The sequence below is a fragment of the Telopea speciosissima genome, chromosome 1 (genome assembly GCF_018873765.1).
Source record: "Telopea speciosissima isolate NSW1024214 ecotype Mountain lineage chromosome 1, Tspe_v1, whole genome shotgun sequence".
In the NCBI taxonomy this organism is placed as follows: Eukaryota; Viridiplantae; Streptophyta; class Magnoliopsida; order Proteales; family Proteaceae; genus Telopea; species Telopea speciosissima.
In genome coordinates, this window is record NC_057916.1 from 1,670,959 (window position 1) to 1,686,342 (window position 15,384).

General features: G+C 38.6%; 2 protein-coding genes across 3 annotated transcripts; one reads left to right on the forward strand and one right to left on the reverse strand.

Annotated features, from left to right (window-relative positions):
- LOC122648756 (transcription factor VIP1-like) lies at positions 1–8,014 on the reverse strand. 2 transcript variants are annotated; one of them, XM_043841974.1, is made up of 5 exons: positions 7,963–8,014; positions 7,309–7,931; positions 6,753–6,885; positions 659–743; positions 1–500 (listed from the first exon to the last, which is right to left on the reverse strand). In XM_043841974.1, the coding sequence occupies exons 2-5, from the start codon at positions 7,884–7,886 to the stop codon at positions 256–258; spliced, it is 1,041 nt and encodes a 346-aa protein (XP_043697909.1). In that variant the 5' UTR covers positions 7,887–7,931; positions 7,963–8,014; the 3' UTR covers positions 1–255. The 2 variants fall into 2 exon arrangements, with proteins under 2 accessions (XP_043697909.1, XP_043697911.1); XM_043841976.1 differs by lacking the exon at positions 7,963–8,014 and having other exon boundaries at positions 7,309–7,934.
- A 5,676-nt stretch (positions 8,015–13,690) lies between these two features.
- Positions 13,691–14,526, forward strand: LOC122648757 (vacuolar iron transporter homolog 4-like). Its single transcript, XM_043841977.1, has one exon. The coding sequence runs from the start codon at positions 13,764–13,766 to the stop codon at positions 14,451–14,453; it is 690 nt and encodes a 229-aa protein (XP_043697912.1). The 5' UTR covers positions 13,691–13,763; the 3' UTR covers positions 14,454–14,526.
- Positions 14,527–15,384: the final 858 nt, after the last annotated feature.

Here is a 15,384-nt window from a genome sequence, read left to right on the forward strand (position 1 = left end):
AAAATATCATCCATCCATGTGGTGGTCCATTAGAAGCTAATCCATCAGCTACATCCTATTCTAAGGAAAGGGCCGATCAGAGAAAAGACACTCTTCACAACCCCTACCTGCCATCACATATACATATGCATATACTAATATACATAGTATATACAAAGAAAAAAAAACCAATAAAAATTTACCTTCTGACTTGCAACCACCAATTTGTCATAAAAAGGACACTTTGGTACCAAATTTGCAGGGCCAGGGACCCTACTAGGTCCTCTGCTGGAAATCCTGTTGGGGCTGTCCCCTTAGAGTCGGGCCATTGGGAGATGACTGAGTGCGAAGCTGCTGCTGCTGCTGCTGTGTTTGATGGTTGCCAAAATGGTTCAAAGTCTGGGATGGAGTGAAGAATGGGGGTGGCAATCCTCGAGTGAAGGAGTTGCCATTGACAACAGGGCCTTGGCCAGTAGCTATCCGGAGCCGTTGTACTTCTTCCCTCAAGGTTTCATTCAGAGCTAAAACACAGCAAACAAATATGTTTCAGTTTCAACCCTCAGCATTACAGCCAGTACATTTATTTGCTATAAAGAAAACATAGACGAACTGGAAAGAGTCCTGGACAAAAAAAGAACCTCAGCAAATAAAAGAGCACATTGTTCTTCACCATACATACCATCTCTTAGCTGCGCTTGTTGCTCCATAGCCTGCAACCTCAGTTTGAGTTCTTTGTTCTCAGAAGTCAATCCAGTGGTGTCTCTCTGCATTAAACGAATGCAAGTTCAGATTCTCCCCAGAGTAACCCATGGACCCGAAGTTTCATATAAAGCACTATTAAGTACCTCGATCATGATGTGTGTTTTTCTGTTTACTATTTTATAAAGGGCGTACCCAGTGCACGAGGCTCCCGCCACTGCAGGGTCTGGGGAGGGTCATAATGTACGCAGCCTTACCCCTGCTTCGCAGAGAGGCTGTTTCCCGACTCAAACAGTCAAACCCGTGACCACTAGGTTGCAATGGAGCCCACAGTGGTGACCACTAAGTCATAATGTATGCAGCCTTACTATTTTATGAATAACAATTCTAGTACAACAAAAACAACAAGAGAAAGGCCATATGCCAACAACCTGAACAGACAGTTAGAGAATGGAATAATTTTTCAAATACAGATATCTAGCCAGTGCCCACTCCCACCTTAGCTAATTCATAAGCCAAAGCATTTACTGACTTTATCCTCTGATTAAATGAGAAAGCCTCAGCCTGTGTGTGCTAGACTTCACATTGTTAAATTGTGACAGGTAAATAGGTGAACTAATAAAAGAGTGGACCAAAAAGAATCAGATTTATGTGCTTGCCGAGTCATAAATCATACAAGAACTTAATTGTTCATGCTGAGCAGCAACCTGTCAAGGGTTGTATTGTCGACATGGAAATGGAGACAAGCTCATTAAAAGACACTAGCTAGCTGCACTATCACTGCCATGTTCTCTTCTTCAGTTTCCTTGTCCACCACTGCCTTCAACCAGGTTGGACTTGTTTCTGTAGTTACTTTTTAGACCAACCCCACCGAAGGAAACTAAGAAATGGCTAATTTTATTTGAAACTATGGTAGGATTCTATCATTTCAACTATGAAAGGTGACCAATCATCACACAAGGTAGTCCTTCCTTGGGTCACCAAGGAAGTGAGGAACATACAAAGGTCTGAAAACCACATTCCGAATGACAGTCCACAATTCATATGGGAAGTGGGAACATCTCATCAATTATACTCTATTTTCTGTTTCTTGATACTAAAAATCAGTCCAATAACTGAACCAATTAAGGTCCATATTCTAATCCAAAATATATACATTTTTTTTTTATATTATTGGACTTGTGATGAAGTGTTAACCTCCTCTATAATAGGCAACAACAGAACTACATTAAAAAGCAAGGACTCAGAAGAAAACATAACTGCAGTAAAAAATAAACACAGGAACACTCCTCAACCCTCCATCAAACACCTGAAGCTAACTCTAACCATGTCAGGATTCAAACAACAGACATCTAGTGTCCCCTTACATCTTCCCTCATTAAAAAAAAAAAAGGGGGGAGGAAGAAGCAATGAAAAGAAAAGAAAAAACTTCATAGTGAAGTATTTAGTCATTAGGTCTCATTTGAATCTTCGAATATAGAAGCCATTGACAACATTCTGTTTCTTGATTTTGACTCTACATTTTGGAATGTGTACTCTTTAAGACAGAAAAACAAGCCTAATTACCCACCCTTGATATTAGTTGGGTCCATTACCTGCTGGGTTTGATATTGTTCAGAACCAATGGTTGTGTCCTCACCAAGATTATCATTTACACCACCTCTGATGGCACATTTGGAAATAACCAACCAAAAAGAGGATATCATATGTCATCAATCTCAAACTTATGACAGTAAAAATATTCACTCAATCATGTCCAGTTCCGACTCCTTAGCAACTCTTTCAGATTGGTCCCAACTTCCAATTTGTCTAATTCACAACCACCTGCCATTTTAGACGTCCGGTGCCCCATGAGTTTTAGCAACGTATGTATTAATACTCTTGCATTTCTAGGACTAAGCTTTATGTTTCCCAGCTAAAACTTCATACACTCTCAATGAACAGTCTTTGCGCATACAGTCCCCCTCTCTACTCCCTCCCCCCTTCCCCGAAATCCTTTAGATACCTAATCATCATGACCTCAAATCAACCATGAATCTTTGATTCTGTAAGTTACTTCCTTGGTCCACCGAAGATCACACAATTTACATGGAAGAGATCAAGGTTCCCTAGTTAAACAGTTCAATGAGAATATTTAAAAAAAAAATTCCCCTAAAATTTGTGCACAGAAAATTCCAATGAAAGAATTCACCGTGTCAAACCACAAGAAAACAAATGCACACTTTACACATCCGGTATGCTAACTTCATCATGTAAAATATCTAATCTGATGATTGAGCATGGAAATATATAAAATTGATAAAATGATGAATGTTCAATCAGATGGCTTGAAATGAGGATGGTCCTTCATATGGGTGAAGCAACACAGTAGCATTCTCTGGTAGAGAGGGTGCTGATGCCATTGCCTATAAATACAATATCATCAACTATGGCCATTCCATCAGACTGCTCAAAGTGTCTATTCTGTTTGATAATTGGTCCATTCTGTTATAATAATTGGACAATGTGATATTCAAGATGTGACCCACTGGAAACAATGCAGTGGAAGAATTGGTAATGGCAATGTCATGCATCTGCCATTAGGTTATTTATATGCGTACCTCTTTGATACATGTCCGAATTAACACAGTGTCAAAGGTAAACACATACCTCTTTGATAAATGGCTGAATTGACACACTGTCAAAGGGTGTTTACATCATTTCACAATGGAGGTTGGTAAGGAGAGGATAGCAACTGGCTTATTAATTCTCATGTTTGACAAAATGAATTTGGTTAATTGATTCTTAGAGACAAAGTCTTTCAGGTTTCATCTCTATTTCATATTTTTGGATGTCTTCAGTGTACCATTTATACTTTTATCTCATGGAATTGTTGTGCATTTACTTTTAATAGTACTTTTTTTTGGCCATATTCACTTGGCTTCACATATAACCAAAACAGAGCCTAAAATAAAAACCCAATGGTCACCTTGATTCTGAATAAAGATCAGTTCAAGGGTCCCAGGGTGGTGCCAAAAGATCAGGGTTGTCTCCTTGGCATTTCTTAAAGAAAAATTTCTAGATAACCTCCCTAATAACTCCTAAAAATGATCCAAACTATAACTATTCTAAACCCATTACTAAAATTTAAAATATTTACCTAAACAAATTGTTAAACTATGATCATGGAGACATGGGCTTGAAATTTGGCAAGCCAACATAATATTATAAATTGTATTATATCATGGAAACCCCAAGTCAGACAACACTAGATTTAGGTAGCAAAGTTCATCTTGCCTCCTCCTCCCAGCCTCCACAAATTATACACAAAATGTACCATTATATCGATATTACAAATCTAAAAGCTAGATTGATTTCACAACTTCTTTAATAAAATAGTTAGCAGCCGGAAAGTAAACTGCTTAAAACATAAATCCTTGCCTTATAACTGTACACTTGCTAAAGGGAAGAAATCAGCGTTTTCCAAACCTGATACTAATGCGATGACTTGGGTTAACTTGATGACATCATGAGAGAAAGAGAGAGAGAGATGGACACTTTTCTTCCTTGCTTTCTATCTTTATTTTCCCCCCTTTCCCCCACCCTTTTGGTACAACAACTGATTTGCTATATTTCATCATGATAATTACTTACCACTTACATGTCATTAACTGCAGATTTACTTTCCTTGAAAAGAGGTTGCATTGGTGGAATATCAAAATTAGTAAAAAATTATAATCCATTTAAGCAAGGTAAGTTTTTGAAACTTTGAAAATGTTTTCAATACGGGATAAACTCAAAATTTTCAATACAGGAATTTCCATCTATTTTTAAATAAGACAAGATTGAGGCCCCAAAATTTTGCAACTATTCAAGAGGATATTAAGCTAAGTAGTACTTCTCTCATCTTCTCAGGTGTTCAGAATCCAAGAAATAATTTCCTTTCTGTTCAGTGGACTCTCCAAGTCTCATGGTTACTCAAGTCCCAAAAGGATTGTTCTTGGACTTTTCCTCCGGAGGGAACTGTTGCTCTTCCTTGTGACAGTTCTCTTGTCCATGATAGAGCTTCTTATGGGGGGTTGGTCCATGATGAGATTGGTGCTCCAATCTTTGCTTATGTTGGAGTTGGGACCGAGTCTTCTGTGCTATATATGGAGATGATGGCCATTTATAGAGGGCTGATCTTGTGTGTGGAGAAGAATATACAGAGGATTGCTATTAGATCTGATTCCAAGTAAGCTATTGACATTTTAAGGAGAAGAGTGCAAGGCCCTTGGGGCAGTGTAGCATCTGAAAAGTGTAATTTTACATTTGGTGGACAGATTGTCATGGAGTCAGCATGTTTGACAAGAGACGAATCAACTGGCTGACTTCATAGCTTCTATGGATTTGAGACTGGATGAAACTGTTTTTTATTCTTCAGAGTCCCCAGAGGAACTGTGTGCTATTGTAAAAAAGGATGCTGATCAGTGTATTTTCTACAGATTGTAATTTACCTTTTTCTTTAATAATTTTTTTTTTAACTATCAAAAAATAATAATTATCAATACAGGGACTAATTAGTGGCCCATGAATCAATGAACAAGAAATACAATCCTTTATTATGAAACATTCCAAATCATATATTTAAATAATTATCATGATCTAACCATGACTGAACAGTTCTAACATTTGATTTGATTGGTCCAACCAAAAAACTCTATTGCTTGGACGGTTCTGTCCAGTTCTTGATACACATCGGGTCAACAGGCAGTCAAGCAAGGCAACTTCTGAGAACGACGGATTGATAGTCTGCTGGTCCAGCCCCATCTGCATTTAGTACACTGGAATTGCTAGCGATTGATGCTGGTTTATCATCTAAATCATATTTCCCCACCTTTCAACCTGTTCCTCAATGGGATCATTTCCATTAGTTCTCATGGAGTTCCATTCAATGGGAAGGGGGGATTTGAAGAGCCCTGTGACTGCTAGTAACAATCTAAAAACCTGCGATATGCCATGTAGGGTCCCTAGAAATGTGCTCTACCAGTGGAGAATTGATCAGCCACATCTTCCATTGCCAAATTGCAAATGCAATGGAAATGTTGAGCTGTTTTGAGGCTCTTTCATTTGCTTTGGTTTCCCTTAAAGACAGCATCAACAGGATGAGATGTTGGAAATTTAGATTTTAATGGAAAAAGAGGTGAGCTCATATCGACATGGATAGTTGAATTACGGATCATTAAGGAGAGTAAAAAGGATAGGATATTCATTAATAAAAGATAATTCACCTAGCACATTATCATAGACTAGATCCATGATCTTGGCTTCTCATTCCACAATGGTTCTAGAGCATGAGGTCCTTCAAAACTTCATTTCCCTCAGATTGCACAACAATAATTCCCCCTTGGACCTCGCCCCTATGAGGGATACCATTAAACTCAAATTTAATCACTACTCCTTGAGCGCCTCCCGGAAATGCATGGATGCCTTTTATAGATATTTTTAGGCCTATGGTGCAAGAAATCTCTTTCTTTCATCCTGTGGAGAGTGATTATGATAGCATTATTGGATGGATATTTCCTAGTTAAGGAAGACTGATGGCAAATGTCTGTTGGGTTGGCCCAGCCTCTAGCATCTTTACTAGAGAGGTCAATTTCCTAGCAGATGAGCTCGCCAAACAGGGGCAGCTAAGAATTTGCGATCTTAGGACCTTTATTTTTCAGGATGACCCTCCAACTCGTCTATTCATAATTTTAGAGTTTTCTCACATCTTAATTTGCTCTTCAAGCCATCTAAGGAAACCAGTCCTATCAGTGATGGACACTCAAAAATTCAAGTCCAAGATAAAGAAAATGACACTAACCTCAACAGAAACCAATTCAACCACATACAAGACAACCATTATATGATAAACCACAAGAATATCACCAATAACAACTAACCAAAGGGGTCAATTTAAACCTAGGCATTCACTGATTGTCACAAATTTCAGGCAATATACCAGGGAGCATATATCCAATTTTTAGAACATACTATTTATGCTTTTATCTTTCTTTCTTTCTCTTTATAATATAATGGTAAAAGAGTAAACCCAGGCAGTAGACAGGTGATACCTGCAGCATCGTGACCTGTGCTGATAGGGTGGTTGCTTCAGTCTGAAGTGTCTGCACCTTTCTCTCCAGTTCGCTAGTATATCGAATCTTCCTCTCTTTCGACCTCGCTGCAGATTGTCGATTTGCAAGAATCCTACAGAGGACATAACGGCAAAACAATTCAGACAAAGAAACTTCAAAATTTTTACAAAACTATCTCCTCACCACTCAGTTCAATCTGAATTTAACAAAATCCGAGGCTCTGGGAAAAAATAAGGCTTCCATCTAAGAATACTTGGTCAACATCTCTATCTAACTAACACAAACGGAACATCAATAACGGATTAGAACTATAAATTGAAAAAGAATACATAAAACCAAGTACAGAGCTCTAACAGAGTACTCACAAACAGTCATTCAATCAAAGATTTTCTTTACATTTTACAGACGCAAAAGTAATTTTGAACATCTTTTACGAAGCAACCAATGGAAAAGAACAAAAAATTTCAGTAAGCCAATATCCAAGTCTCCAAATTCGATCAAACTTCAAACAAGTTTATAAGGGGAAAAGCCAAACCTCTTGGCTCTCTTGGGATCAATCAAAGCCAACTCCGCAAGCTTATCGGGTCCCAAAGCTTTCTTAGTACTATCAAGCGTCTCCACCTCGAAAGAAGACGATGACCCATCCATGGAACTGCTATGCCTATGCATCCTCTTCTCGGAGACTCCATTTCTCCCACCAAACTTATCAGCTTCGCCCCCACCATCACCACCGACAGGGGACGGTTGAAACCCTAAGCCGTCAAAGAAATCGGAGTCGACGGACAAGCTCCTGAAATGGGTCCCAACTGCCAGCCTCCCCTTACCCTTGTCTCCGGTGGTGGAATCAACGGTCATGGGGACACCAACGTCGTTGTTGTCGTTAGTGGTAGTAGTGGTGGTGGTGTTGTCTTCGGAGAGAGAAGGAAGGTCTAGGGCAGAGAGGTTGAAGTCGACATCAGGGTCGAAGAGGATGTCGTCGGTGAAACGGAAGAAGATCTCTGACTGAGCCCGGCGATGGTGGGATCCACGATGTGGGGTCTCCGGCATCTGATCTATGTCTAATCGGCCGGGGAAGGAAGCTCCGGTGGCTCTACCGGTGAACTGAGCTTCCATGCTTTAGCTTTTTGGGTTGAGAACTGAGAATCCTCCTCGCGAGTTGTTGGGTTTGTTCTGAGGGGGGAGTTGTTGGCCTTGTTAATCAACGACGGCATTGAAAGCTTGAGATACAGAGAGAGACGTTGAATTTCTTTCCTTAATTTTTCCTTTCTTTCTCTTTTTTCTCACTGCTCTGTAGGAAATAACGGTAAAATGGGAAGGTCAGTTAAGTTAAGTTAAGTGAGTGGGTGACTCATGGGTCATGAGTCATGACCAGGTGAGGTTGTGGGACCCACTGACACAACTTCCAAGAAAGTCAAAACCCCATTTATGTGACATATATATTTATGGGTTTGGATTTTGGAAGGCCCAAAGATGGGATGAGTGTCTCTGATTGACACGTTTTGCTTTGACGAAAGGATATGAAAGGGGGTGGGTCCCACAGATTCTCCGTATATAGGCCTATATAGACTCTATAGATGATCTCCCATGTGACCACGTGCGTATGTTCCGCAGGGCAGTTAAGACTTGGAGAGGACACAGTGACGTAAGGATCTCTCTATCGTAGAAAGAGAAAGATAGGTGGCAGGTAGACCATTGAATCACTGACCTTCTTTGGGTTCGTTCTCACTAGTCCAGTACTAGTCCGAATCCGGGTCGGACCCGGGTCGAACTTTCTATTTCTTCTCGATTCCTTTTTAAGGGTGTTAATTGGTTAGATATAAACAATTTAATAGTTCAGTTCGATTTATATTGTCATTGACAAAATTCAAAACCAAACCAATTATTAATTAATATTTCTCAAATCAAAACCAATTACTAATTGGTTTCGGTTTAACGTTTTTTAAAAGGTTGATTCAATTTCGATAAATGGTTTCGATTAATTCCTTTCTTCTTTTCTTTAGAGTTTAGACTCTTAGGTTGTATTTATTGTGCATTTTTGGAGAAGATTTTAAGTCTAGAATACATTCTGAAAATTATTTTTTATTTTTTATTTTACAATACATTTTAGACATACAATCTATTTTAAGAATCCAAATAAATCCGAATCCAGACTCCAGAATCCCAGCTCCCTAACCTCGGGGCATGCAAAGATCCCATTACCCCTACTTGAACGTCTTGCCCGAATCAGGGTAAGATGGTCTTTACGCGTGTTTAGAGCGCATATGGAAGTAGGCCAAGCGAAAATAGAGGATGATTCCTTCCACTTTTCCTTGATTCTTTCCTTGTGACTTCAAAAAACAGCACGACTCGGCCTTTGCAAAGTATTACAAAGTCTTCTTCCCAATGTATTTCACGGTTTTCCAGATGACCTCCCCTAACCACATTTCATTTCATGATTTCAAGGCTGTGTATTTTCTCATTCCGTGACGCAACCATATGGAATTACATTAGAAACAGAGACTTTCCCTTTCGAATCGGAGACTCTCTACTTAGGAACCCGGCCTATTATCACTAGTACCCAATAGTGCTTGGGTGGTCCCCAACTTCCAAGCATACTAGTTTGGCAGTTTCTCTGATCTTTTCCATCCCCAGTGTTGTGTAAACACAAAATGATTCGTCTCTAGCTAATAAGTAAATTTGTTAAACATAAAGATTAAACAGTCGGTTTCGTTCAATTTTGATCTGTTTCATTCAATTTAATGCATGTTTTAATTCAAATCGAAACCAAACCAGTCAGATGATAATCGGTTTCAGAGTTTTTAACATAGTAATACCTGTTTTCTTGCTCAATCTCAGTCTATATAATGTTAGCAATGCTTATTAGTTGTGCTTACTCTGGCAATTGTGTAGACTAAGAAACAGACAAGATCATTAAAGGAAAATTCAACAATTGTGAAGGATTCTTCGTGAAACGTTTTTTATCCGTAAATGTCTAAATCGAAACATACATTATTATTCATGTCTTGTTCAATAATTTAGCATATTGATCCTGTGAATTATTTCTATCACTGTCTACTTTTGTTTTATTTTTAACAAGGAAAGGGGACTTTTTAGTATTGACCTCTTGCTTCTTGGGTTCCATTTGAGGTAAAATATGAGTTCTGATCTGCTACCCATATGGGGACGGGTGGAGACAGATCTGAACCCTCCATAAGGGTGTGGGATCCGTCTTTAAGATATGGAACCCACACCCCATGGAGGTGTCAGATCTGTCCCCACCCGTCCCCATGTGGATAGTTGATCCAGATTCGTAAAATATTTTATAGCTTTAGTTGTTGATTTTTTCCTTCAAACTTTATTCAAAATAAAAAGGACAATAGGAAGCAGCCACCAAATCAACAAGAATCACCTGGCTTATGGTCATTAATCAGCAAAATTTTCTCTTGAAACGACTCAAACCTAATAAAGTAATAATTGCATGCACTAATCAATTTTCATCTTTAATTTTCAGGTAATTGACAATTTAATCGTCAAAACCCAGTGTCCCCATTTTTTTCTTTTATGTTAAAACGTTAACATCTCTCAACTTTAGAGAGAGGAAGAAATTAGATGCAATGTCATTCTCAAACACCAAAAAGTTTTGAGCAAATTCTGGTGGATTAAAGTTCTTTTATCACCATTGTCTCTCACAAATGTTGACGTGAAAGAGCGAGAAAAGACTCCTATTATGTATCTTATTGACCCTAAATTTAGGTGTATTAACATTATTTGCCCTCAAAATGTTTCTAATCTTTTGTGGAACTACACAAAAACCCAATGTATATTACGTATACCATGACTATGATAGTCATATGGTTGTTTTCTACATCAAACTATTGATTGATCATGGCTATATATAGTGTTTATCACAAGGCCATGGACAAAAAACTTAATTTCTTCACTTGGCTTTCTTCCAAACTTTGTGGATATATTATATATGTGGCAATAAGAATACATGCTTTTTTTTTCCTGTTGTTTGATCATATATTTTGGTAGTTTAAAGAATATTAATTATGGGAGAGGGCTCTCTGAGCAAGCGACATAGAGTAGCGCACCAATGAGATGCAGCACAACGGGATATATCATACATTAAGGGCAGTTTGTTGTAGAGTCATTTCACATGAGGAGGAAAGAGATAGACACAGTGGTGCTAGTGTAACCTAGCGCAGCAGCTCAAAAACCTTTTCCTTAATTTAATATAACCATTCTACCAAAAATAAATAAATTTTTAATATAACCATTTCCCCTTCTCTCTTATACTAGTTCACTTATTGTTGCTTAATCACCAATCTCTCTCTCCCCCTTTTGGTGATATTTTTTGTTTTAATACCTTTTTTTTTTTTTTTTTTTTGTGTGGAAAAGACCTCTTTTTTAGTGAATGATAAATTTATTTAGGATAATTACAGTTACTTGGTTGCATTGAGCCCATAATCGTATTCGAATTTCCCTCCTTCGTACATTAGGGAGTGGTATTTTTGTCTTGTACGGAAGGTAGAAATGGTATTATAAATCTAGTTAAAATGTTCCGTATAATAAATGTCTTTTGTTTTATTTGGTCCATGTTAGATGGTAAAATTTTAATTTCAATGTAGCCATGCATGGTTACACTAAGAACATCTAAGCATGAAAACGGGAGAATGCACATCAAGAAGTCACAACGTGGAATTCGGCCAAATAGTCTTACCCTCTATAGACACGGCAGTGGAAAACAATACAAACGGGCTCCAATTCACTCAACTTTTGGGAGATTGGACTAATGGAAATGGGTCATTGTCCCTCTTTAGTATAAGACCATCATAATGAAAGGCCATGAAATCTGATCCCTCTTCGAAACTAACATGCACAATCTTAAACTTAAAAGGTTTAATAGCATTGACAAGGCGAGAAATTAGGAAGGATTCATGATTCACCAACCTATGAATGAAGGAATCTGGCTTTGTCAAGAATCAAATCCTTTCTTAGTGAGTTACCCATTTGGTAAGTAGAGTACTAATCCCACAAAAGGGTTATAATTAAACCCATTATCGGATTTGATCAGTGGGTATTGGGAAGGAGTGGCTGAGACAGCACGGAAAAACTTGGGTTGGAATTAGATAGTTTGAGGTGGTGGAATTTTTGTGGAATCCACACTCCTCCCATCTAACAAACACTTTCTATCGTTTTCTCATTCACCTTCAAGTGCTCTCCCATTAGGCAATCCATCTTCCATAGTTATTCAATTGGTTCAATTAATAATCTATAATTAAAAATAGTAGACCCCATCCATGGATTAAGTTTTCCTTCACCAACGGGGAAGAGAGTCTCTTCTTCAGTGGTGATTTGACCTTGTGATTGAACTTTGTAAACCCCTTATTCTATGAGAAAACAACTTTTCTTGTCTAGTCTTAGGGTTAGATCCAAGATTATTAAACTCAAAATCAGGATCTAGACGAGGCCATCCTGTGGAATTCAAGGGGCTTGATCAATTCTGATCTGAATGGGTTGATTCAATCAATTCGATTCTAATTCTTGAAACCTTTATCAGATCCCATAATTCTTACATCCTTGATACGCTAGGGCTTCTTTTTTCTTTTGGGTGGAAAGATAATCTTACGTTAGGGTTTATGACTTGGAACTAGAAAAATATAAATAAATAAAGGACAATTACCTAGATCGATCCATTAGAGAAAAAGTAATACAAAACAAGTAGGTTTGATTTTATTTTATATTTACTTTTCTTGTAAACCTACTTATTTTGTAAGAATTTTTCTTATCTAATAGATCAAGGAAATTGTCCCAAACATAAAACCTAAACACTACTGGTAATTCAAAAAAATAGAAAAGGCCCTCCTGCTTAATCATTTTACGTTATACTTTATTTTTTCAGTTGTTATATTTTTAGAGATTCTAAAATTAGGTCATGCTTTGGTGGTGAAGCGTCCAACTGCCTTATAGCATCTCTACTTTTTCGTATTCCATCTAATCTTTTTCCTCACTCTAATAAGATCGAGAATCAGAAATATTTACCAGAATACTCTTAACAACGAAGAATCTCGTGTTAAGAAATTTCTCATTCTTCAAAATAAGAGCCTCTTCTTATATCGGTTGAGGGGTAATAATTAAGAATCATTTTGTGGCTTTAGGGTAAAGAGGTTTTCCTTTCTTTCTTTCTTTTTGGTTTAACCCAAAGAAATTTGATGAGATCATCCCTAGCTAGTAAAGGAACAAAACACGCATAACATAATAGGGCCAACTAGAGGGTGGGTTAGATATGTTTCAAAGGAACAAAATGAAATAAGAGCTAGAATCCTTTTTTGTTTGGGTGCCAAGTGGGCTCACCACTATGGTGGTTTGGAGAGGGAGTGGGCGCCTAGTGGGCCTGAGGGGTAGGGATAACTAGATAGTAAAGCATGGCAAGCACCAGTGCACTTGTGAGGATTTGATCAATTAAGTGACCAAACCTTGGGCATGCCTTCAACCAGGCAATAACAAACCGCTAGGTCAAACATATGAAATAAAAGAATCACTAGTTATATGATATGTTTTAGGAGCAAGAGATCTCTACTTGGTCGCATGGTCTCTACACAAACATCTGGGCCAATGGGTGAACATACTTGGGTATCTACCCAAGGACAGAGACGTTATCTCACGGTGCCTTGTGAAAGGGAGTAGGAATCACCACCAAGCAGAGATCTTTTTCCCATATTTTATTTTGCCCCATTTGATTCGATCCATAGGTTCGATTTTAAAAGTTACAAATGAGATAAAGCCATGCAGATAACTGAGACACACACCCGACCATATTGCGGTATTGCACGCAAGAATACATCCGAGTCATTCTTGAAAATCATCCACTATCCAATTTGTGCGGTTCACTGTTATTACACTTGCAAGCTCAAAAAAAAATCCACTATAAATACCCAGTTCAGGGCGTGTGCCCTCCACAAGCCTTCATCTCTCTTCTTCATCAACTCTCTTTGTTTCCTTCGCTCCATGGCACACGCCCAACCTGCAACTCTCTCTGAGGCTAAAGTTCTAGCAATCTCCATAAACCATGTTCATGAGAGACAGATGAGGGAAGAGCCCAAGGAGGATTTCGATTTCTCACAAAGGGCACAATGGCTCCGTGCTGCTATCCTTGGAGCCAATGATGGGTTAGTCTCCACTGCATCATTGATGATGGGAGTAGGAGCTGTTAGACAAGACGTAAGGGCCATGATCATCACTGGATTCGCAGGGCTTGTCGCCGGTGCCTGTAGTATGGCGATCGGAGAGTTCGTATCTGTTTACTCTCAGCTTGACATTGAGATGGCTCAAGTCAAGAGGGAGAGGCAAAGGGTAAGTGCAGGAGATCACAGCATTAGTACTAATGAAGTAGAGAGTGGAAAAGAGAATGAAGAGAATCTTCCAAACCCAATCCAGGCAGCTATAGCATCTGCACTTGCGTTCTCCATTGGAGCCATGATGCCTCTTCTATCAGCTTCGTTTATAAGGGAGCATAAGGTGAGGTTGGGTATGGTAGCAGGAGTTTCAAGCTTTGCTTTGGTGGTGTTTGGAGGGTTAGGGGCTGTGTTGGGAAAGGCCCCTGTGGGTAAGTCTTGTGTGAGGGTATTGGTTGGTGGGTGGCTAGCCATGGCTATAACCTTTGGCCTCACCAAGTTGATTGGTTCAAGTGGATTGTAGGAATTTGAATATTGGAGAATATATATATATATATGCGTACGTGTTGTTGTAGTAGTTGTTGTTCGTCTCTTTTTTTTTTTATGTACTTTTAATTGTTACTTTGCTAGCTTTTGTGCACGTAGAACGCATACCATTACCATGTAATAAGAGGAAAGAGAAAAGCTCCATTCAGTAGAAACAGAAAGGCAAAACGTTGATGATTTGCTTGCGTTTGTGTGAAGATTTCAATCTTCTTTATCTTTATAAAAGGGTATATACAGACAAAAAACAGTAAGGGGGGAAAGTAACTGGATCACCAATATGACATGTATTCTTTTGCTTGTGTAATATTCTTCTATTATATATATGGGTAATTGTGGAAGCAAAAAGACACATGTCAACTAATTATATGTACGTGAATTGTACATGCACGGTAGGTGAATAGGGTTCAATGTGAATGGCGTTTGGTAGGTGTCATGGGTACCGATCTTCTTATTGAGCATGTCCTCTTCTTAACACATAGCATGATTCTATGGGAATGAGTTGGGTTTAGGAACGGATTGGATTTAAGGTGGGTAGGCACATAAATAACAAAACCCAAGCGAGAATGGATCATCTTGCAATACGTATAGGTGAATGTACATGTGCGAGGTAACCACTTGTTTTTTTTATTTTCAATAATACCCCTCTTCCCCTTATAAATAACAAAAATGAGATAGGTGGTTACTTCTCACACATACGTACGTGCAAAGGAACTAGACACAACCCAAGCAACCAACTCCATTGGTATTTTGTCAATCCTAACATGCTTCATCCTAAAGCTTGCAATTAAGTTTTGAGTAGCCAAAGGTAAAATATTCATGAGAGTTGTTCGATAACTGCTTGTAGACCAGTCCCTCTACGGTTGGATTGGATTGGATTCTCAAGTGTGGTGTGGTGCATGCACTGCACT

What these genes read in the sequence shown, in the direction of transcription:
- LOC122648756 (XM_043841974.1), bottom strand. Translation starts at nt 7,886, where the DNA reads ATGGAAGCTCAGTTCACCGGTAGAGCCACCGGAGCTTCCTTCCCCGGC. An exon ending in CACAGGTCACGATGCTGCAG is followed by an intron (nt 744 to 6,752) that starts GTATCACCTGTC and finishes CGTTTAATGCAG; the next exon opens with AGAGACACCACTGGATTGAC. An exon ending in ACAAGCGCAGCTAAGAGATG is followed by an intron (nt 501 to 658) that starts GTATGTATGGTG and finishes GCTGTGTTTTAG; the next exon opens with CTCTGAATGAAACCTTGAGG.
- LOC122648757 (XM_043841977.1), top strand. Translation starts at nt 13,764, where the DNA reads ATGGCACACGCCCAACCTGCAACTCTCTCTGAGGCTAAAGTTCTAGCA.